Genomic DNA, 24,505 nt, shown 5'->3' with positions numbered 1-24,505 from the left:
AAACGCGCCTCGACAACGCTTTGTTCGGGACGCCGGCCAAAGAAAGCCTTCACTGCCACTTCCAAATCTTCTTCCTGACTTTCACCGCTTGCGCTGCGCACCCCCAAAAACAAAAAAAAAAAAAAAAAAAAAAAAAAAAAAAAGAAAAAAAAAAAAAAGAAGGCCGGCTGGCTAGAATTTTGATTTCTGAATCAGCCAGATAAAGCTTAGTTGAAGATGCGTCGGCAACTCAAGCAAGATGCATGTGTCACGGCCGAGACACCGAGGCACAGGAGGCTTACTTAAGCGAGAAGCACAATGAGATATATGATTGTTGTCATGGCGACAGCTCAGTGGCACTCAGTATCATAGCAACATAGGAGTACAAATGAAGTGACATGTCCTGCCTCAGATAGGACTAGAGTGGCGAATGGAGTATATATACATGTTTGTCATTTAGGTTTGCACTATGAAAACTAAGCATTACATAGAACATATGACTGTTGTTAAAGGGAGTCTGATCATGACCCCAATAATGCCATGTATTAATTGTTATCTTCAATTGATTAAGAGTCTGAAGAAGCTATCACCAAGCCAACCGAAACTCATCGACAACAATGGTAGAAGACACTGAAATAAGGATCAAAGGAAGCAGAAAAGGCAAGAACACCCAGGTTTGGGTAGACAATGATGCCACGAATGAGAACGAGCCAGAGGTCATTGACAATGAAGCCGACGAAGACACTGACACTGACTCTGACTTCGATGATGGCGACAAGCAATATAACTTTTGCACCCTAGCAAAACTCCTCAAACCCATGCCAAAGCTCACATCACGCAGCTATTATAGCTGGAGCACTCACATGAAATCTTTCCTCTGATCCGTGCCCCATGCGATGAAACATCTTGAGGGAACATATGACAAGAAGCACCCGAAATGGAGCCGCTCCCTCGATGATGCTTTAATTAATGCCCTGCATGGAACAATCGACACTACCAGAGAACACAATGTAAATTACCTCGTTCTAGATGTAATCAAAGAGTACCTTACTTTCAATCAAGTATGGAGAAAGATCAAAAATGGTCTCATGAATGAAGCCACCAAAACGTCTCACAGACTTGCACTCATCTCACAGCTCAACGATACAAAGATGTTTCACTTGGATGTCAGAAAGCTAATTCAAGAGATCTGGTCCATACAGACTGAAAGCAGCCTCCTTGGCAAACCATTTGCCGATGATACATTGTTCTCGGCTCTGCAGAAATGCACGATCCAGCATCCGGTGTATAAGGAGATGGTTGCTACTGTCCATCAAATCAACTTCAACACCCTAGCCACTGCACTAAGCATCTGGCAGACCACTGTCAAGAGCATTCCTGTGCAAAAGATTGACCCCCAACAAGCCAGTGCTAGAACCACTGGCAACGATGATCAAAACGAATGGACCAGAGAGACCAAAGCCAAGGCTGACAACAGCCACATGAGCTTGTGGAATGCAGGCAGACCATGCCGAATCCGATGCTGGATCTGCAAGCGACCCAGGCATGGTATTAGCCAATGCGACACCTCGGTCACCATCCCCAAAGACTCCTGCCTCGCTAAACCTAAATAGGAAGCATGGTGCTCCCTCACCCTCCCATTGAAGTGGCAAGACCCCCCAAACACAAACAAGACAGCTCATTGGATCTTGGATTCGGGGGCAAGTTATCATATGGTGAATGACTATAGCATGCTCATCCATCTGAGAACTTGCTGAAAGCAGATAATTACCGCTGGAAGCGAGGTCTTGGAAGCAGCAGCTATAGGAGATGCAAGCATATCAACAGATTATGGGGAAATCTCCCTACAAAATGTATTATATGTGAAGCACCTTAATGTTAACCTTCTGTCAACAAATTCATTAACGGATGAAGGAGCACGTGTGATATTGGACACAACTGGCAGTCAAATTTTTCTAACAAACGGCATGACACTTAAGATTGCAAAGAATTGCAAGTGAGGACTTTTGGAGTTCCAAGGTGACACATGGCAAGAAAGCACGATGGCCACATCAACACCATTGTTTGAAGGCATTGATGAGGAGTTCGAGCATATTGAGAATGAGCTGAAAGTTTCGAAGCAACAACTATGGCATGAGCATCTCAGACACCCAGGGAGGGATAAAACTAAGGCAATCACAAGCAAGTTAAAAGATAAGCATACCATGGAATTGGATCCAAACACCACTCTGACATGTGAGCAATGCATATGATCCAAGAGCACAAGTGCTCGAATGGGGCAAGGTAGCAGCAAAAGAGCTGTAGGGCCCCTAGATCTTATCCATATCAATCTAATAATAGATTCGTCCCATGTGACAGAGTACACATGTGTCAGGGGTCTCGCGCCTGAAACCCAGGTCGGTCTGTCGAGATACTTGGTGACTATCAAACTGTGCGACAGCTATTGTCTCAGTATCGGTGACTATCAAGTTGTGCAGTGACAGCAGGTGGCGTTCGTTGGATATACTATCATAGGTTTCGGCTGACCTCTGTGGACACTCTGTTCAGGGGTAGCTCGGCATGATCAATATCAATGTTATGATGACACCAAGGTCTGGTGTGAGTGTTGATGATGATGAGGTTGATGGTGTTGGTGATGAGATTGGTGATGTCAATGATAATGAGGTTGATGGTGTTGGTGATAAGGTTGGTGGCATCAACATGAGTGTCCAGTGTGTTGACTTGATGCTTGAAGTGATCCCTGGACCGCAGTGGACTACTGCCTTCGGTTCTATCTTGATCCAGACTGCTAACCTGCTATGGGCGCCTTCGGATGTCAGGTAGTGGTGATACAACACACACACTACGATGAGGAGCAACCTTGATAGATTGCTGCTATGCTGACTGAAACTAATATATACTTATGCTGAAGTGATAACTAGTTATGGTGAGTAGAGTGGATGAGGATCCACTCAGCCTATGATGATGAGAAAGCATGGTTATATACCTCTTCACAGCATCGCCAGCGATGCTGCTCCTGCTCTCTCTCCAGAGAGTACCTTCTTCGTCGAGTACTGCTCAGGGGCCTCTCCTGCTTGGCGCCCCTGTGCCTCTTGAGTGGTGTCGACTCCTTTGACACTGCTCCTCCTCCTCATGACCTGGTGTCAACTCCTTCGACACTGCTCCTCCTCCTCATGACCTGGTGTCGACTCCTTCGACACTGCTCCTCCTCCTCAGGGCCTGCCTGCTAGTGTCCTATACACTGCTCCTTCTCCTTTGACTGGTGACAGTTCCTTTGACTCTTGTCTCTCGAGCTCCTGAGTGGTAACCATCTGAGCTTGGTCCTCTTTGTGGCTGTGCCTGCTCCTTGAGCTTGGTCCTCCTCGTGGCTGTGCCTGGCCCTCCTCGCATATGGCTCGGTCCTCCTTTGCATGTGAGGCTGTAGGAGTCCATGGTCTCCATGGAGACTGCACTACAACCATGCTCTCTAATGGTATCGACTAGATCTTCGATACCTGTGCTCCTTCCATATGAACCCATGACCCTCCTGCTTCTTGAGCATCCAGGCCCATGACACGTACCTGAACTTTACTATACACCATGATGTATATCTAAAGCCCCCAGTAGGAATCAAAGTACCACCTGGAAAAGCATTGAAGGTAGTGAAAGGACTGTATGGTCTGAAACAATTGGGCCAAGAATGGAACATTGAGTTAGACTCACATCTCCAGACAATCAGTTTTCATTGCATGCTGAGTGCACCATGCTTATATTCAAGAGGGACAGGCAACAAGATCACGATCATTACAGCATACATGGACAACATGCTGATAACATCACCCAGTCGTGATGAGGTAGACCACACTAAGCGAGAGATCATGGACAAATGGGAGACACAAGACAATGGGAGAATCAAAGAATTTCTGGGTATCAAGATCACACGTGATAGAAGGCAGAGGAAGATATCTCTGGGTCTAACAGCATACATCAAAGAAATGGTGAACAAATGGTTAGGAGGAGCAAATGAGAAATCTTGGGTACCTATGCTGAGTGTAGTGAATGTCACTGGAGGTGAGAGATGTGACCCCCAGCGAGCAAAGAAGTACCAAGAGTTGGTCGGCCAACTATTATGGGTCTCCAACACAGCCTGACCAGATATTGCCTTCGCCATTGGCGTATTATCACAATACATGTCGATCCCAATTGACAGTGCATGGAAGGCAGCTATTCACATGGTAAAGTACCTGAACCAGACGAATGAATATCAGTTACACTTAGGAGGGGAGGCAAACGAGCACTTGGATACACTGGTAACGACATATACTGATGCAAACTGGGCATCTGACCCCACAAATGGATGAAGGAGCACCTCGGGGTCAATAACATATGTGTATGGATGCCCAGTGAGTTGGAAGTCTCATGTTCAAAAATGTGTAGCATTGTCAGCAGTCGAAGCAGAGTTCGTTGCCACTTCCAAAGCGGTGTGAGAAGCATTGTTCTTCTCATATTTGCTCTGGGATTTGGAGATCATGGACATTCAGCCCATACTATACACTGATAGCCAGGGTTGCATACAGGTGAGTAAAGATCCAGCCAAACACTGGAAGTTAAAGCACATTGACACACAGTATCACTTCATCTGTGATCACGTGCAAGAGGGTGATGTGGCAATCAAACATGTTGGGACAGCAAACAACATTGCAGATGTCTTAACAAAACCTTTACAGGGTCTCAACACCTCATGATTGGCTAGGATGATAGGGCTGGAGATCCCACCGAAGGGGGGAGTTGAAGATGCATCAGCAACTCAAGCAAGATGCACATGTCATGGCCAAGACACCGAGGCACAGGAGGCTTACTTAAGCGAGAAGCACAATGAGATATATGATTGTTGTCATGGTGACAGCTCAGTGGCACTCAGTATCATAGCAACATAGGAGTATGAATGAAGTGACACATCCTGCCTCGGATAGGACTAGAGTGGCGAATGGAGTATATATACATGTTTGTCATTTAGGTTTGCACTATGAAAACTAAGCATTACATAGAACATATGACTGTTGTTAAAGGGAGTCTGATCGTGACCCCGATAACGCCGCGTATTAATTGTTATCTTCAATTGCTTTGATTAGTGATTATTACGTGTGCGCGCCAGAAACCCGATGCCGGCTGGCCGCCCGATGATGCCTCCACACAGGCGATACGCTTGATTACCGCGATTGAACAGGATCTTCCGACCAGATCAGGGACGTGCCCTAACCTCAGACCAACACCAACACTACCGAAACGCACTGCCTTGGCTATCTCCTTGTCGATTCCTCCATACCCAGCTGAAGTCGCTCCTATACGCTCGGGCAAGACGCAGTCGAAAGCCATCCTGGAGCCCGACGTTGCGGAACCGAAATCATGTCGGACCAAACGTCAGGGTCAGGTAGCAACGAGGCTGCGGCTCCGTTGTCGGCTCTCAGCACCTCGGCGCTAGGCTCGACACCTAAGCGTATAAGACACCGAAAAGAGCAGATCGAGTCTGCGTACGAGCTTCAAAGAGTAGGTCATCCGATCTTGTCCCTGGATCTCCCCTTAACGGCTAGCTACTGACCCTTCACTTCTTCTGTCGAACAGAATGCAGCAATGAAAGGCGCCCTCCTCTACACAGCTCTCGGCGCATCATCCTGCATCATGGCACACCATCTCTTCCCCGGCTTCCGACGCCAAACACTAGCTCTCAAAGGATTCATCACATCAGGCTTCACCATCTTCGGCTTCGTTGTCGGAGCAGACACCGTTCTTCTCAGCCACGAATCACAACAACGGTCAGAAGAGAACATGGTACGCAGTCGAGCACGAGCAGAGCTGGGAAAGAAGGGCATCGTAGCAAGCGAGAAGGAGATCGAGAAATGGAAAGACGAGTACATCCAACAGAAGCTCGAGGAACGCAGACAAAGAAGAGAGACATTATTGAGACAGTTGGAAGAATCAGAGAAAGCGTCACCAGCAGCAGCATCTTCACCAGCAGCAGGAAGCTCAACATGACGAGTCGCACTCCTGCCCACACAAGATTGCAATGGAATGACAATAGAAGCCACACAACACTAGTGCAGAGTGCTACAGTCGCGTTGTCAGATGGATGTATAGTAAGGAGAGAGCATCTCGCACACTACAAAAGGGACATAACATCACTAGCGCTAACAGCACGAACGACGTCTGTACCCGGCTCGCGCATCAGCAACAAATTCGTCGTCTGAATTGGATTCCTCCGCCTCCTCCTACCCTTATCCTCCTCTTGCATCGCATTCAACCTCTTCTGCCTCTCCACTACTTCCAACCAGGCACGCAGCGTGACCGCACCGATCCCAAATCCGCTTCCGTTCCCCAACGAATAATCACCATCTAGCACAGTCCCGACAGCATTGTTCCAGTCTGCACTACGATCGTGCATCTCCTCTGGGTCAAAAGCACGCGCTGCGTACTCGCTCCAAACGTTAACACCGTGGGTCAGGGGTTTTCGTTGCTTGGCCGCAGAGTTGGAAGGAGGAGCGCTGCGACCCAGTTGCATGATCTCACAGCGTCGATCGATGAGTGATTTGAGATGCTGTTTGTCCATCTTGCTTGATCCGGTGGCTGTGCGGTTGGCGACAAGTGCAGGATGGTAGGTCGAGTCGAGATGGTGGATCCAACTGAGATGGTCTTCAAAGGTGGTTAGGGGGAGCATGAGGCTGCTGAGTGGCATGACGGTGCCTTTTCGTACTGCGTGTAGCTTGACTGCTACCATGGCTGCTGCTAGGTGTGAGGCCGAGAGGGCAAAGTCTGCTGCTGGAATGCGCGACATCGTTGCGTCTGCATTTGCTACCAGCCATGGCTCGCTGCCTCTATTCCCTGCGTCACCGTAAAGTCGTTCTGAATTCGCAACGATCCATTTCCAATAATGAGACCCTCCAAAAGGGTACGGCCTAGCCACTCCCGTTCGATCCCTTTGCAGCTTCGACCCCACCTCTTCTTCCGACCTGCTTTGCACAAACGCACACCAATCCTTGTGCGAAGCGAAAAGGTACTCTGTCCTCTTCCCCTTCGGTCTTCTACTCCACTCCTCCTGCCTCGCTGTAGCGGCCTGCTTCTCGCTCACTGCATAGGCCTGTGTTCCAGGCCAATTGTGAGGGTAGCTGAGCATGCCTGCTTCAACTCCGATCTTTTGTGTGCCGCTAGAGGAAGACAGAGCTGCGAGCTCGAGCTTCTGATGCTTGAGCTGGTGCTGACCAAGGACACGTGCTCCACTGCTGGCGCCGGACTGATGCGTGGCGACAAGGGAGAGGAAGAAGGCTGTGCCCCATCCGCGCGGGACAATCAAGGTGTAGCGGTCCATCTGTGGTTTCTGGACTAGTATGTCACGGAGGACGACGACGGGGATGATATCGTCGCGTGAGTCTGGGGTCAAACGTGCTCCTGGGATGGGGTTCAGCGCTCGCCGAGAGTCGATCTCGCCTTTGCTGAAGCGCGGAGGTTTGGCCCCGGCCCAGAATAGCTCGTCGCGAGGTACTGATTGTGATGTGGGGATATCTGGTGCGTCGGCTTTGCTGTCCTGTGCTGTAGAGAGCGGTCTGATCTTTGGCGGATACGAGAGCCGCGGGTCGTTGACTCGCGCTTCGACCATAAGAACACCATCTTTGCCTTGATTGCTGAGGAGCTGCCGCAACTTGTACCCATCGTCTTTCTCGCTGCTGGTGCCGTGCATCTTGAGCACGCTCTGCAACAGAGGAGCAGCTCTAGGACCAATAAGCTCGAAGATGTTGTAGCCTTGCTTCCGCTTCAATACAGCCTTGTCGTCCAGCATCACAGCATTTGACTCCGTATCCATCGACGTGACCGTCGCATCGCCCTTTCCACCCTTCGCGCTGCCAGTTCGAAACGCCTGACGCCGGTGTCTTTTTTCGTATTTGGACAGAGAGCTGTCCTTGCCTCCTGCTGCAAGCCACGGATCTGGCGTGGAGTCAAGCTGAATTGCGTACGCTTCGAAGACATTTACAGATGGTGCTTCGAGCTCGAAGAGAGCGTTCTTGTGCTCATCTGTCATCACGAAGCCGGCTGACTTGATGGCGCGTCGCATGTGAAGATCCGCTGCTGGATGTGCGAATACTAAGGCCTCCTTGCAGTCATATGTGTAGGCTTGTTGGTCTACTGTTGGGCGTTTGAAGCGTCGAACGCCGGAAAGAAGCACGACGCGAATGGGTGCAAGAGCGGCGTCTGCGATGGAAATCGGTGGGTGAGAGCCGTTGATGATGCTACTTTGTGGATCTACTTTCGTCTGCGTCAAGACCGTGTCACGAACCCGATTTGAACCAGTGAAGTCCGAGCGATTCGCGATGCCAGCCTTGATGAGGTGCTCCAGTAGGCGCTGTCGCAAAATCTCTTCGACCTGTTGATTTGACGACGATTCGTAGGCCGACACTCTAAGGCCTACTCGAAAGACTGTGGTATAGCTTGCATCATGAACAGTCACGAACTCTTTTGCACTTCTCCAACTTGCCTTATGACTTTTCATCATGGTCGTCTCCGGCAACACGAAGCCCCATCTCCCGTACTCTGTACCTTGATCCCTCTCTTTCGCCTTGCCTTTCTCCGTTGTCATTCTGAACCTCTTCGCATGCCAAAGATGTGTCTCGAGCCAACGCCGTTGCGGATGAGAAGCACGCTCGGCCAGCTTCTTTCGCCTGAGTGTTGCTCGGATGACGCCATGGCTCGGAAGACGCTTTCTGATATCGGATCGGGATCGTGCCTGTGTTGTACTGCTGCGAAGCTCTGCTAGTGCCTTGGAACGGAGTCGAGATGGCAAGCGGAGAAGGTTGTGAGAGGCAGCTCGTCTGCGCGCATGTCGAGGAAGAAGCTGCCATGCTCTGGTTGTGGTTGCTGACTTGGCTGACTTGATGGACCGAATGAAGCTCTGGATCTGGAAGGCGCGAGATGATAAAAGCGACTCCAGCTCGATGCTTGTCGGTTGTCCTGCGGGCCCGTTCGCAGATTGCCCCGGTACTGGTGTGGAAGACTTAGAGGCAGTGCGTGAGCTGCTTGCTGAAGACGCTCCAACGGTCTGAGTCTCGATGAAGCGAGCTGTGTGAGCGCGCTCTTGCTTGCGCTTCTTCCAGTTAGGGCCCTGACTTGCGACCCGATCTGCAGCTGATGTGGTCTTGGAAGACGAGGCCGTGGAAGGCGCTGTCCGCTTCTGAGCCGGCATGATCACCTTATCTTACAGCTCGCGGCCACAAGCACACCTCAAAGCTCTCTGATGTCTGACAAGACGAGACAAGGGCTTGCAGAGTCTGCTCGAGTAAGGTGTTTGTTTGCGTAGTACTAAAGCATGTCGTGCAACTTTGGAAGAAAGCATCTTGAATCAAATTTTAGGAAAGTGGAGCAAAAGACAGGGTCCAATTTGGGTTGTCTTTCCGGCCGACAGTCGAGTCGCGTGTTTTGCCCGTCAGAAGATGGAACGCACAGGGCAACAGCGCCTAACAAAGTCAGGGGCGAAACATCTTCCAGCCCAAGAAAGCTCAAAATCCAAAAGCAAGAGAAATGACACTTTCCGTCGCCGAGCCGCAGCGTGGAGAAACACCAACACAGGCGATCACCACCACCCACCACCACCCACCACTACCCACCACCACCATCAGCTCCTCCTTCAGCACAGCATTCGCGACCTTCGCGGGCAGAAAGGGTATCGAGATTGCTGAAAGGACGACCTCATAAGCTTACACTTGCTATCGACCAATAAGAGCCTCGACTCATCAACCCTCTTCGACGAGCATGGCTTCAACACAAGGTGGCCTGCAGAGGCGTCGAGGAGCTGGCGCTGCAACCTCATCAGCGGGGCCGAGCACTTCTGCAGCACGTATCGATGATGACGACTTCGCTTCGCGCATCGCCTCGCCCGCAAACGCTGGCGCATCTACACCCACCTCATCGCGAAATCCGGCTGGCATTCCCGCTTCAGCCTATGGCTCACGCTCAGCTACCGGCTCGGTGACAACATACGACGAATCGATAGGGCATCGCGTTGCTTACGATCCGCGTGATTTGAATGACGAGAAGGAGATTGTCGAGAACCCGCGTTTGACCCTTATGGAAGAGATCCTTCTCCTCGGCTTGAAAGATAGACAAGGCTACCTCTCCTTCTGGAACGACAACATCTCTTATACCCTGCGCGGCTGCATCCTGATCGAGCTCGCGCTTCGTCGTAGGATTGCAATTACCAAAGATCCAATGCGAAAGAGGTTCGGCCTGACGGAGAGGGTGATCGATGTGATTGATGGGAAGATGACTGGAGAGGTGTTGCTAGATGAGGCGCTGAAGATGATGAAGGCAAGCGATCCTATGTCCGTCGGCCAATGGGTTGATCTCATGAGTGGTAAGTAGACCTTTTAAGCCAGGTTCCCGCTGGTATGATCTTGAGCTGACCTCGATGACTGCCGATATCAACGATCGAACTGCGCAGGCGAGACATGGAACGTCATGAAGATCGGATACCAACTCAAACAAGTGCGCGAGCGTCTAGCAAAAGGTCTCGTCGACAAAGGCATCCTCCGCACAGAGAAGCGCAACTTCCTCCTCTTTGATATGGCAACGCATCCGCTCAACGATTCCAGTGTCAAAGATGCTGTCTTGCGGCGTGTCCTCGCCCTTCTCACATCCACTTCACCTACCGTCCACGCCAACACATTCTACAAAGAAGACTCTTGGTCCTCAGGGAGACCGGTCGCTCTCCGCGTAACACGTGCACTGTGTCTCCTTTGCTGCTCATTTTCAGCTAACGTCCTGGAGAATGCACTCAACCATCTTTCGTACGAAGCAAGAGAATCAGCCTTCCAAAAAGCAGATGACATTTTGGAGGAGTTTGCAAATTGGCCGATGGCGCCAAGTTCAGGACTGGCAAGTGGAGGTGTCGGTGGTGGATCAGGGGGTGTGCCGACTTCGATCTCGTCGAATGGGCCAAAGGGGAAAGCAAACGGTGGGGCGAGAATTGGTGAAGGATCTATGATCAAGGAGCGATCCTACGATGAAGGGAATGTGGGAGCTTCAGTGCCAGAGCTGGCGAAAGCATTGCAGAAGGAGCTGGAACAGGAGGGAGATGCGTTTATGTTTGAATGCATTGCTGCTGTTTTGAGCGTACTCAGTAGAATGGACTCGCTGCTATAGAGGTGCAACTAGCCTTACATCACCTATTTGGCCCGTAATGGCCAACTTACATCATATGCTCAGCGCAAGTCGCGTGTGTCAATCAAATCGCGCAATGCCCTGAGAAGGGTATGTGTATGAGTTTGCGAACAGCAATGACAAATGAATGAAAACATAACTGAAAGACAACGAGATCAGACCGACATCATATCATCATCCTCATCAACAGGCTCTTGCAGCATCTCTCCTCTCGCTGTGGCTGTCAAGAGCTCTCTCCTGACTTCTGGTGAGATAGCTTGATGCTTCTGTACTCTCAACAGATCCAACAAGGCAGACTTCTGATCCGGTGTCAAGTCCTGCTTGTACCTTTGAGCAAACACCAACATACTCTGATGCCACAACACGGGCATTCTTCGCTCTCTGGTGATCTTGTCCAATTCGACACCCGAGTTGGGCTCAGCAAAGCGCAAAAAGTGGAAGACGAGCGAGTCGACAACCTTGTACGGCAAAGCGTATTTCTTATCGAGCAACACTCGGATGAAGAGTGATGTGGGACCTGAGTACTCCATCTCTGCAAGCCTCAGAAGGGCAGCAGCAGAGTGCAAAACGGGAATCGAGACCTTGGCAAGAACGGAAGAAACAATCGCAGCTTCCTTGAGAGTGAGAGTTCCAGATTGGCACATAGGGAAGAGGAAACCTTTGAAGAATGCGGCGGGTTTGTAAATGGCCTTCTTCATAGCTTCGTATGTCTGGTAGGACACTTTGCCGTCGTCTTGAATCTCGTCTCGAACCTTATCGAGCAAGACGAGTTCGTAGAATCGCTGCATCTGGTCAGCCTTCATAGTGGAAACAAAGATGCGAACTGCAGCAAGAGTGGCGTGAGGAGTCCAAGAAGCAGGGTCGGTGATGTAGAGAATCGACTCCCATGCTGGTAAGGATGGGACGATCTTGAATGCCTTGGGAAGCGGACCGGACTTGTACCGAGAGAGCAATTCTCCAACCTTGCGGTAAACTTGGATGACTTTTGGATTGATGCCTGGTGGCATCCTTCGCTCTTCAAGTTCCTGTTGGCTTGGTCCGTCACCTGCATGTTCAGCCGCTTCGATCTTCTCCATGATGAGATCGGCGAGGGTCTTGTTGCCTCGACCACCGAGGCCGCTTGCGCGCATGTGTGCACCTTGTTCGCCATGCTCGTCATCACCACGGTGCTCTGCCTCGAACTTGTCAAGAAGTGCGCGATCGGATGGGTCAATCTCGAGGTTAGCATCGTAAGATGCCCAGCCATTCGCGCCCATCTCGGCCTCGTTGTCGTCCAACTCTCCCAAATGGTCAAGGTCTGCTCGCTCGTCATCCGAGTCGTCTGGCATGGCAGCCGATGCTGACCCTCTTGGACGATCGCGTGGAGTCATGCGGTTAGCAGCATAGGAGGAAGAGGCTTCAAGGCTTGCTGATGGATTTTGAAGCTGCATCTCTTCGCGCTCGATCTCTTCCTGCTGCTGCCGGGCAAGTCGTAAAATGTTTCTGGAAAGCTTAGGGTCGATGTACTTGTTCTCCTTGTTGCTGCCACCGGCTTTACCTCCTATGACCATGCCTGTGGGGGCAGCATACTGCTTCTGGTCCTCGTCGTCGTCTGAAGCGGATTGTGGTTTATGGATCTTCTTGTTCCTACGACCAGGTGCGGATACGAGGCCGAACTTGTTGGTGAGCTGGTCTTCTTGCAGCTGCTGTGGGAGAGGGTTGTGGCGCTGAGAGCCGTTCTTGGCCAGCTTGGCCGTTGGAATGCGAGGCATGGTGACGATGCTCTATCCTGCGTGATGAAAGCTTGGTTGGTTTTATGTCGATGCGGTATGAGCCAAGTTGGTGAAACGTTGATGTTGTTGGCGAGCAGCGAGCGGCTGTGAAGATTTAGTTAGAACAAGTGTGCGGAGGAGGTCAGAAGGTAGCTGGTGTTGGTGGAACCTGCTCTCCACAGCCGTGTTTGAGCAGGGTGTGGTTGAGCAAGAAAATTCTCAAAATTTGTTTGCGAAGGCGCTGCGAGTAATCCGAGAGCCGAGCAAACGAGTGAATTGATTTACTCTCTGAATGTGTTGTCGGCCAAGAGTTAACAGGATAGCCTTTTTTCATCCTGGCCTGCCTGCCCTCACGAACAACATACATAATCTCTCACCGCTGATGAAGTCGAAGGTCACTTGGCAAAGAGCTTTTCTGCGCTTTGACACGCCTAATGCTCCCCTGCAGCTGGACCAGCAGACAAAGGCTCAACAGACGGGTCCATTGGGCTGCTAAGCGTGGGACTGTTGATCTCATCTTCCTCCGAGAGACTGGACCAGTATTGACTACGCTGGTTCCACTGCGCAACAGCCAGATCTCATCTGAATCTTGCAGGCAGCCACACGGACAGGATCGTCAGGCTGTCTGTTGGTCGACATTCCACCGTCTGACCGCCGACAGAGACAGCCTTCCTACCGACCGCGTCAGAGCTCAGCTGACAAGCCAGGAAACGATGAGTAGCAAAGGTGGGGAAAAAGGAAAAAGCATGGCCAGCCAATCGGCTTCCACGAAACTGAGTCTCAGAGCTGTCCAAGCTATCTGGTCGGTCCGCAACCAACTGCTGCCCGCCTTCATGCTCTCCGCTTCTGTAGACTCTTTTTTTTTTAGTTGAAGAGGCACCGGCATCACCAATGCATGACATAGTAAATGGGAGCTCACAGGATCAGGGAATCAAGAAGGCATCAGGAGATGAGGAGGACAGGCAAGATGCAAGGCTAGTGGGAGCTAATGCAGCCTATGCATGAGGGTTGACACCATGGTATGGAGGGGACATGTTGATATGACAATGCTTATGAAAGAAGATATGTGGCACATGGGCATGACTCAACAAAGTGAGCACAGTCAGGTGCAGAGAATACATATATATGTTCTTAGCTTAGTCATTACCTCCTTACACAACACATGCCTTTTACACATAGAGCATCAGATTAAAAAGGAGTGCCTGACCATGGCCTCCTGAGTGGTGTATCTAATTTTAACTGGCTCCCAATAGGGGGCTCGAACCCCTGACATTCAAATATGGTGGGAGACAATGACTGCCAAGCCAGCATGGGTGAAGCAGCCAGGAGGACAAGAAAAGGTAAAATGCCACAACAAGTACAAATCGACAAAGAGGCCACCAACAGTAACAAGACCGAGTATTTTGACAATGAGGATGAAGGAGGATCAGAATCGGACAATGATGATGACCAATACAATTACCGCACCTTGGCTAAAATCTTGGAGATGGTTCCCAAGCTCATGTCATGCAACTATTATAGTTGGAGCACACTCATCAAGGCCAACCTACAAGTAGTTCCCCATGCCACATGACACTTAGAGGGCATGTATGACAAAGACCACCTGAAATGGAATAAAACATTTGAGAACGCCCTAGTGGGTGTCCTACAAAGCACCCTAGACACTGAAGGAGAGTATAACATCCTTTACCTCCTACTTGACATCAGTAAGAATCACCTGACCTGCCATCAAGCTTGGAAGAGAATTGAAAGGAGTCTTACCAGCAAAGCAGCTAGAACCTTGCGACAGATAGCATTACTTGCCAAGCTCAATGAGGCAAAGATGTTTCATGCTGATGCCCATAAGCTGATCCAAGAGATCAGGGTCATGCAGACCAAAACTAGCCTCCTAGGTGCCCCATTTAGTAATGATGCACTATATGCCATGCTCCAGAGGTGCATGATTCAACACCCAGTCTACAAGGAGACAGTCACCACAGTTCATCAGGTTAGCTTCGATGCTCTAGCAACAGCTTTGACTACATGCCAGTCTGCAATGGAGAGTGTACCCGGTCAGAAAATGGACCCATGCCAAGCATGTGCTAGAATTGCTGGGGGCAACAAAGAGCAGGCTGATGACACTGAGTCAGACACAGGCAGCACAAAAACCACAACCAAACCAAAGAGGATTCATTGCTGGGTATGCAAGTGCTATGGGCACAGCACCAGCAAATGTGATGCTTCTGTTGTCATTCCTGAAAATTCTCCACTCACCAAGACCAACTAGGAGGTCTGGTGCTCTTTCACCCCAAGTTGGCAGCAGCTCCCAAAGTCAGAAGGAACCACACATTGGATCTTGGATTCAGGAGTGAGCTACCACATGGTTAATGACCACAGCATGCTCATCCATCCAAGAAATTGCAGAAAGTGTGTGTATACTGCTGGAAGCAAAGTGCTGGAGGCAACTGCTGTGGGAGATACCAACATAGCAACAGAATATGGAGACACTTATCTCCAAAATGTGTTGTATGTTAAAAGACTCATTATTAACCTGTTGTCAACCAACTCACTGACAGATGAGGGAGCATGTGTGACTTTAGACATGACAGGCAGACAAATACACTTGGCAAACAGTATGCTATTGAGAATAACAAAAGATTGTGAGCATGGACTATTAGAGTTCTGAGGCAACACATGGCAACAAAGCATGATGACTACATCAACACCACTGTTTGAAGGAGTTGATGAAGAGTTTGAGCTGGCCGACTGGAGACCAAAGATCTCCACAAGACAGCTCTGGCATGAACATCTAGGACACCCAGGTCGAGACAAGTCCAGAGTGATTGCTGATAAATTGAAAGGTGAACCTGTAGCAGCATTGGACCCAGATACAGCTCTGACATGTGAGCAGTGCATGTGGTCCAAAAGTGTGGCTGCCCGGATGGGGCAAGGTAGCAGCGAAACAGCCACAGGGCCCCTAGATCTTATCCACATCGATCTGATCATAGACTCATCCTGCATGACAGAATACATGTGCACATTAGTGCTGGTCGATGATCATAGCAAGTATGTGCATGCACAACCACTCTTATGAAAGAGCCATGCATTCATGCAACTCAAAAGAATAGTTTCATTCCTAGAGACACAGATGGGCAGAAAGCTAAAAGCAATCCAATCTGATCAAGGAACTGAATGGAAGAGTAACGAAGTGTTAGAATGGTTATGTCATGGGCCTGAATGCTCAAGAAGCAGGAGGGTCACTAGTTCATATGGAAGGAGCACAAGTATCGAAGATCTAGTCGATACCATTAGAGAGCATGGTTGTAGTGCAGTCTCCATGGAGACCATGGACTCCTACAGCCTCACATGCAAAGGAGGACCGAGCCATATGCGAGGAGGGCCAGGCACAGCCACGAGGAGGACCAAGCTCAAGGAGCAGGCACAGCCACAAAGAGGACCAAGCTCAAGGAGCATGCAGATGGTTACCACTCAGGGGCTTGAGAGACAAGAGTCAAAGGAACTGTCACCGGCCAAAGGAGAAGGAGCAGTGTATAGGGAACCGGCAAGCAGGTCCTGAGGAGGAGGAGCAGTGTCGAAGGAGTCGACACCACTCAGGAGGCACAAGGGTGCCAAACAAGCAGGATAGCAAGGAGGAGGAGCAGTGTCAAAGGAGTCGACACAGCTCAAGAGGCACAGGGGTGCCAAGCAAGCAGGAGAGGCCTCCTGAACAGTACTCGATGAAGAAGGTACTCTCTGGAGAGAGAGCAGGAGCAGCGTTGCTGGCGATGCTGCGAAGAGGTATATAACCATGCTTTCTCATCATCAAAGGTCGAGTGGATCCTCATCCACTCTACTCACCATAACTAGTTATCACTTCAGCATAAGTATATATTAGTTTCAGTCAGCATAGCAGCAATCTATCAAGGTTGCTCCTCATCATAGTGTGTGTGTTGTATCACCACTACCTGACGTCCGAAGGCGCCCCATAGCAGGTTAGTGGTCCAGATCAAGATAGAACCGAAGGCAGTAGTCCACTGCAGTCCGGGGATCACCTCAAGCATCAGTCAACACACTGGACACTCGTGTTGACGCCACCAACCTTATCACCAATGCCACCAACCTTATCACCAACACCATCAACCTCATCATCATCAACACTCACACCAGACCTTGGTGTCATCATAACCTATGCATTGATATTGATCATGCCGAGCTACCCCTGAATGGAGTGTCCACAGAGGTCAGCCGAAACCTATGACAGTATATACAACGAATGCCACCTGCTGTCATCATGCAACTTGATAGTCGCCAAAGGACTAGCTCGTCAAGACTGATACTGAGACAATAGCTGTCACACAGTTTGATAGTCACTGAGCATCTCGACAGACCGACCTGGGTTTCAGGCGCGAGACGCCTGACAGGTTATTAGAAAAGGGCATAGAGTGGCAGACTACTGTCGGTTACAACAGCAGGCAAAATGGATGAGTAGAATGGATGAACAGGAGCCTGGGTGAAAAGATGTGAATGCTGCTGATGCAAAGGAGTTTACCAAAGAGATTTTGGCCACATGCCATATGAGCAGTGGCATTCAAGATCAATCTCACTCCCAACATTGATGGAGAGTTTCCATACCAGCTCATGTTCAATAGATCACTGGAATGATTCATCTGCCTCATGTGTGTATTTGGATGTCTAGCTTGGGTAAACATTCCAAAAGCCAAACGAAACAACAAGAAGCTGGACCAGCAAGTGGTTGCAGCCATATTCATAGGGTACAGCTTGGAAAGAAAGGGATGGCTATTCTATAGCCCTGATTACACTCCAAACATTTTCTGGAGCAACTCAGCAAGATTCATGGAGACACAGTGTTGGTCAGACCAATCAGAATGGTGACCAATAAGTATTCGACCTCCACCAGTTCCAACTATTGAAGAGGACCTTGACGATCTGGGATACACAGAAGAGAACTGTCAGCGGTCGCGCGCCTGAAACCTGAGATCAGTAGTAGTATCAGTACTATCACCGATTCTGTCAAGTTATGTGACAGTGCTAGTGGTATTACGATTCCTAGTGTAATATGCAACAGAACCATCTCTGCTGCTTTTCTCATTGGAATCTGTAGTTGTATTGATGTTGTGACAGATTTCGACTGACCACTGTGGACACTCTGTCCAGAGGTAGCTCGGCACGATCAAACTACGATATGACTCTAAGTGAACTTGATGTTGACACCAATGGTCTGGTGTGAGTATGGATAGATGGCATCGACACAAGTGTCCAGTGTGTTGACTAATGCTTGAAGTGACCCCCGGACCGCAGTGGACAACTGCCTTTGGTTCTATCGATATCTGGACCACTGGTTTGCTAGAACCGCCTTCGGATGTCAGGAAACGGTGATACAACACATGCACTTCGATGAGGAGCAATCTGTTGATTACTACTATGCTGACTGTGAACTAATGTTACTTATTGCTTGAAGTAATACTAGTTTGTTTGATGAGTGTAGAGTGGATGGATCCACTCAACCATTCATGACAAGAAGGTATGCCTATATATCTCTTCGCAGCATCACCAGCGACACTGTTCCTGCTCTCTCTCTCCAGAGAGTACCCTCTTCATCAAGTATTGTACAGGTGTCTCCAAGGAGGCACCTCCTCCATATCAGACCTTGTCCCTCCTGTCTTACCTGAGCTGTGTCAACTTCATCGACACTGCTCCTCCTCTTCATGTCCCTTTTGCCAGTGTCCTTTACACAGCTCTCCTTCCTCTGACCAGCGACAGTTCTCTTTTACTCCTGTCTTGTGGGCCCCTGAGTGGTAACCGTCTGCATATCACTTGAGCTTGGTCCCTCTCGCATGTGAATTGTCGTATGGACAACCTTGCTACCGATCTCCGCAGAATCTGCCACAAGGTCTCGCTTGTCGTAGATTCCAGTGGGATTCATGATATCGACGATGCTCGTGCCGATTTCGCTGTGATCTGCCATAGAACTGATTCTACTGCCAATCTTGGTGAACTCTGCCGCAACTCTTACATTCTACCTGATTCCAAGATTCCTGCACTACCTTCATATGAACTTCGGTCTTTCCTCGCTCTGCGCACCCAGGCCCATGACAAGAACCTATTTGATGAGAGAGAGCGAGAGCCTTTGGAAGAGTACATGGACATGGAATTAGCCCTCGAGGAGGAAGGGAGAATGACAGAGGAGAGGGAAGAGTATGCACCAGTGCCACCAGAGGATAGAGGCCCTTGGCTGAACTGGAAGCCAGCTAGAAACATGTGCAACCCAGAGACCTGGGTAAAGAAGAGTTACTTCAGGCTAATGGTAGCCAAGGTCAAGGAGGGAAAGGACAGCCTGAACCCAACTGTTTGTGAGGTGCTGGCCAGAAAGGATAGGAGGTTCTGGGAAGAAGCAATGTGCAAGGAATTGGACAGACTCAAAGTGATGGGAACATGGGAAATGACTGATCTACCACAAGGTATGAATGCAGTTGACACATGATGGGTGCTCAAGATCAAGACTGATGCAAACCTGGTCCCCACAAAATACAAGGCAAGATTGGTAGCATGGGGGTTTACCCAGAGAGAGGGCCTAGACTACACAGAGATATTTGCACCAGTGGCCCCCATCCAGGTGATAAGGGGAGTGCTGGCCATTGCAGCTGTATGGGACTGGGAGGTTGATTCCATCGACATCAAACAGGCTTACCTCAATTCAAACCTGCATCATGATGTCTACCTAAAGCCACCAGTAGGAACCAGGGTACCTCCAGGAAAGGTATTGAAACTCATAAAGGGGCTTTACAGTCTGAAGCAATCAGGTTGGGAATGGAACATCGAACTGGACACCCACCTCCAAAATAATGGCTTCCACTGCATGCTGAGCACCCCATGCCTTTACTCAAGGGGAGCAGGCAACCAACTCATGGTCATCACAGCATATGTGGATGATATGCTGATCACATTGCCTAGCAGAAGGGAGGTCGACCACACTAAAGCCGAGATCATGGACAAGTGGGGAACAGAAGACAATGGACCCATAAGAGAATTTCTAGGAATCAAAATCACTCGAGAGAGAAGACAAGGCAAGATCACACTCAACCTGACCACATACATCAAAGGCATGGTAAATAAGTGGCTAGAAAGAACAAGCGAATGAACCTGGATCCCAATGCAGAGCATAGCAGGAACTGCCAGAGGAAATAAATGCAACCCAGATCAGGCCAAACAATATCAAGAGCTAGTGGGGCAACTTTTGTGGGTATCCAACACAGTGAGACCAGACATCTCATTTGCAGTAGGAGTCTTAGCATGATACATGTCAGGACCAATTGACAATGCTTGGAGTGCTGTGATGCATTTGTTGAAGTACCTGAAGCAGATGAGCAATTACCATTTGAATTTAGGAGGAATGCACAGGAGTCATGCAGACCAACCGGTGGTTACATATACCAATGCAAATTGGGCTTCTGACCCTACAAATGGATGTAGGAGTACATCCGGAGCAATCACATATGTGTATGGATGCCCAGTTAGTTGGAAATCACATGTACAAAAATGCATGGCACTATTGGCAGTGGAAGCAGAACTGGTCACTGCCTCTGAAGCAGCAAGAGAAGCACTCTTCTTCTCATACCTACTTAGGGATCTAGGAGTATTCGGAGTCAAGCCAACACTACGCACTGATAGCCAGGGGTGTATACAAGTCAGTAAGGATCTGGCCAAACACTGAAAACTCAAACACATCAATACCAGATACTATTTTGTTAGGGATCATGTGCAAGATGGTGACATATCAATCAAGTTCATCGGAACGGCCAACAATGTGGCCGACATACTCACAAAGCCACTCAAGGGACTCAACACAACAAGGATATCAAGAATGATAGGGTTGGATATGCCATTGAGGGGGGGAGTTGAAGAGGCACTGGCATCACCAACACATGACATAGTAAATGGGAGCTCACAGGATCAGGGAATTGGGAAGGCATCAGGAGATGAGGAGGACAGGCAAGATGCAAGGCTAGTGGGAGCTAATGCAGCCTATGCATGAGGGTTGACACCATGGTATGGAGGGGACATGTTGATATGACAATGCTTATGAAAGAAGATATGTGGCACATGGGAATGACTCAACAAAGTGAGCACAGTCAGGTGCAGAGAATACATATATATGTTCTTAGCTTAGTCATTACCTCCTTACACAACACATGCCTTTTACACATAGAGCATCAGATTAAAAAGGAGTGCCTGACCGTGGCCTCCTGAGTGGTGTATCTAATTTTAACTTTTTTCTTCTTTTTTCTTTTTTTCCCCCCCTTTGTTAGATTATTTCTATTTGTGCAATTTTCCGGTTCATCCTTTCATCTTGCACTCTGGTATAGAAGTCAGGCCCTGTTGCTGTACACAGTAACACGGTACACAGTAACACGGTACACAGCAACACGGTACACAGTACACTTGTCTTTTCGGACACGAATCCGGTTCCACCGTCTGTCACCACTCTGAGGTTCTCTCTCTCCGTTTTGGCGCGTATCAGCGGCAGAAGCGATCTGATCGCATCGCACTACAGCATCCGCAACTCTCGAGCGCTCTTTGGATTCCTCCCTTTCAAATTCACCTTGCGCGTCTTCATTTGCCTCATCTCTCTTCACCTCATCCTTCTCTTCATCGTCGACACAACATCATCACCTGCCTTCTCCTACCTTTTTCTTTCGTTGTTCACCGAGCCTCTTTCTCTTTTCGGCATCTCCTCTTGGTCTCCATCACCAGCAGCATCCTTCGAGCTGCACCAGATTCGCGCGTGTCAGTGGCGGCCAGAATCCAGCTCATCTTTTCCATCCTACGACTTGCCATCCACCCTCGTATCTTTGTGCAAGGTCTCGAGATAGTACTCTGAATCATCTATACAGGCCCATTTTTCGGCGACACAGCGCTTCCGCATCAGACTACCCCTTCTGAGCTCGACTTCCAATCGCCGGACGGCCGCCTTGCTTGTTGCTCGACTCGACTGCAAGCCTCCCCGACCATCCTCTTTGTGCACCTCACGTCGAAGCGCGAACCTCGTAATAGCAGCATCCGATCCTCAAAGGTCCCTGCTCCCATAGCATCGGCAGTACAGTCATGTACAATCACCGTTCTATCGTACCCTCGGGTGGGTCCCAAGGTCCTCCTTCTGGCCCACCTCCCTCTGGCCCACCTCCTTCTGGCCCACCTCCTTCTGGCCCAGGTGGCCCCGGTCCTTCTCAGGCAGCTGCAGCAGCACAAGGAGGTCCTCATCCTGGAGGCCCAGTAGCTGGCCCTCCCGGTGGCCCAGCGCCTACAGGCCCTCCTGGTGCTGCAGCTGGCCCTCCCGGTGCAGCTCCACCTGCTGGAGCCCCTCACACAAGCTCGGCGAGACTCGCCGACCTTCTCGATTTTGTACGACATGAATTCGACCTTCTCGGCAACGACACAGCACAGTTCAAAGCGCAGCGCGATGAAATGGAACACAGAGGTAAGTTGATAGTAACCGAGCATCGCAACATCCCACCGACCTGATCGCTTTTCGGTTCCTTTCGAAACAGCAGCTGACTAACATTCTGTCATCCACTCTGTCGCTTGCCACAGTTACGCAACAAGTCAGCGAAGTCAACATGATGCAAAATCACTTCTACGAGCTCGAAAAGCGTCACACTCGGGTCATCCAGCAGTAAGTAGCACCACAAGTATGGTTTCTACATCCTTGTCCATCCTATCCATTCTGACGCTTTCTTATCTCCAATTTTCTCAACACCGCAAACAGATACGAAGAAGAAGTCAAGCGACTCCGCAGCATTCTCGACTCCAGAGGTCTCTCGGCAGAGCACGGCGCAGCTCCCGCATCCGGTCCCATGGGTGGTCCACCTCATCTCCCTGCATCTAGTGCTTCGGGTCCATTGCCAATCGCCTCTTCTGGTGGTCCTCCTCCTCCTGGAGGCCCTGGCGGCCCTGGCTCTGCAGGCATGCTTGGTCCCAACGGCAGCGGTGCTGCAGGCGGCCCTGGTTCCGAGTACGGTGCACGTGGCCCAAACGGCTTTGACCGCGAGCGCGATCCTGCTCGTGGTCCAACACCTGGCGGTAAAGACTCGAAGCGCATGCGCGTTGATGGACCTGGATCGCACTACAGTGGACCACCTAGCCCTGGCGTTGAACGAGAGCGAGCCGACTGGATCAAGAAGGAAGAGCAACGCGACAGAGCGCCGCGCGACGAAAAATGGGACAGAGAACACCGTGGTGGTGGTCCACCTCTTGGACCTGGACCGGCTCAATCGCCACACGGTGTACCGCCCCTTCCACCGCCCCTTCCACCGCCCAACTCGTACAACCGTGAGATGCAGCATCGTGATCGCGAGCGTGGTGGACCTGGTGGCGATCGTGCTAGCGAAGCTGCTCAAGGTGCTGAATCGCCTGGTGCAGCCGCTGCAGCCGCTGGCAATGTTTCGCTTGCAAGCCTAAGCGACATGGATCCCGATGAAATCCCAAAAGAGCTCAAGAAGGAAGGTCCTGACTGGCTGGCCATCTTCAATCCCAAAGTCAAGCGAACGCTCGACGTCAACCTCGTTCACACTTTCCTCCACGAATCCGTAGTCTGCTGCGTCCGTTTCTCCGCTGACGGCAAATACCTTGCTACGGGTTGCAACAAGTCTGCTCAGATTTTCGACACCAAAACGGGCGCCAAGACTTGTGTTTTGACCGACCAATCTGCCAACTCCAAGGGAGACCTTTACATCCGCTCCGTCTGCTTCTCTCCAGATGGCAAGTGCTTGGCTACTGGAGCAGAGGATAGGCAGATCAGGATTTGGGATATCAGTAAAAAGAAGGTCAAGCATCTTTTCTCTGGCCACAAGCAGGAGATCTACTCGTTGGATTACAGTAAGGACGGTAGGATCATTGCTAGTGGTAGTGGAGATAAGACGGTCAGGATTTGGGATGTGGAGAATGGGCAACTTTTGCATACGTTGTATACTTCGCCTGGATTGGAGCACGGACCTAGTGAGGCTGGAGTTACAAGTGTTAGTATAAGTAGTGATAACAGGTTGGTTGCTGCTGGTGCCTTAGATACGCTCGTGAGGGTGTGGGATGCGCAGACGGGTAAGCAGTTGGAGAGGTTGAAGAGTCATAAAGACTCCATCTACTCGGTCAGCTTTGCTCCTGATGGCAAGTCTCTTGTGTCGGGATCGCTGGATAAGACTCTGAAACTTTGGGACTTGACCGGCACTGCCAAGGCGGTACAAGAAAACAGAGCAGAGGAGAAGGGTGGTCATGCAAATTGCGCAACCACTTTCGTTGGACACAAGGACTATGTCCTGTCGGTGTCTTGCAGTCCAGATGGACAATGGGTTGCAAGTGGTAGTAAGGATCGCGGGGTACAGTTCTGGGATCCTAAGACGGCGCAAGCGCAGTTTGTATTGCAGGGCCACAAGAACAGTGTCATTGCGATCAACTTGAGTCCTGCAGGTGGACTATTGGCAACCGGTAGCGGTGACTTTAATGCTAGGATCTGGAGCTATGATCGTAGTCCCAACTAATCCTCCCTCAGGAGGTAGCGTCAAGGTAGTTATGCTCCCTGAGCGTTTCTACGCGACTTTCTGTTGTGC

At 50.1% G+C, this 24,505-nt stretch overlaps 5 protein-coding genes across 5 annotated transcripts; 3 read left to right on the top strand and 2 right to left on the bottom strand.

Annotated features, from left to right (window-relative positions):
• Nucleotides 1-5,364: 5,364 nt before the first annotated feature.
• Nucleotides 5,365-5,991, top strand: UHO2_03943 (uncharacterized protein; the record flags this gene model as incomplete). The annotated part of the gene is made up of 2 exons (XM_041559900.1): nt 5,365-5,505; nt 5,581-5,991. The coding sequence occupies 2 exons, from the start codon at nt 5,365-5,367 to the stop codon at nt 5,989-5,991; spliced, it is 552 nt and encodes a 183-aa protein (XP_041415834.1).
• Nucleotides 5,992-6,115: 124 nt separating this feature from the next.
• On the bottom strand, nt 6,116-9,184 carry UHO2_03942 (uncharacterized protein; the record flags this gene model as incomplete). Its single annotated transcript, XM_041559899.1, has 1 exon — nt 6,116-9,184. One exon carries the CDS (start codon nt 9,182-9,184, stop codon nt 6,116-6,118), a length of 3,069 nt encoding a protein of 1,022 aa, XP_041415833.1.
• A 566-nt stretch (nt 9,185-9,750) lies between these two features.
• UHO2_03941 (putative VPS74 - protein involved in protein-vacuolar targeting) lies at nt 9,751-11,139 on the top strand (the record flags this gene model as incomplete). The annotated part of the gene is made up of 2 exons (XM_041559898.1): nt 9,751-10,351; nt 10,439-11,139. 2 exons carry the CDS (start codon nt 9,751-9,753, stop codon nt 11,137-11,139), a joined length of 1,302 nt encoding a protein of 433 aa, XP_041415832.1.
• A 173-nt stretch (nt 11,140-11,312) lies between these two features.
• UHO2_03940 (uncharacterized protein) lies at nt 11,313-12,908 on the bottom strand (the record flags this gene model as incomplete). The annotated part of the gene is made up of 1 exon (XM_041559897.1): nt 11,313-12,908. One exon carries the CDS (start codon nt 12,906-12,908, stop codon nt 11,313-11,315), a length of 1,596 nt encoding a protein of 531 aa, XP_041415831.1.
• A 9,102-nt stretch (nt 12,909-22,010) lies between these two features.
• On the top strand, nt 22,011-24,436 carry UHO2_03939 (putative TUP1 - general transcription repressor; the record flags this gene model as incomplete). Its single annotated transcript, XM_041559896.1, has 3 exons — nt 22,011-22,383; nt 22,497-22,578; nt 22,672-24,436. 3 exons carry the CDS (start codon nt 22,011-22,013, stop codon nt 24,434-24,436), a joined length of 2,220 nt encoding a protein of 739 aa, XP_041415830.1.
• Between the last annotated feature and the right edge of the window lie 69 nt (nt 24,437-24,505).

Source organism: Ustilago hordei, assembly GCF_900519145.1.
Source record: "Ustilago hordei strain Uho2 genome assembly, contig: UHO2_contig_07, whole genome shotgun sequence".
Taxonomy (NCBI): domain Eukaryota; kingdom Fungi; phylum Basidiomycota; class Ustilaginomycetes; order Ustilaginales; family Ustilaginaceae; genus Ustilago; species Ustilago hordei.
Note: the sequence above shows the minus strand (reverse complement) of the source record. Positions and strands in the feature narration are given on the sequence as shown.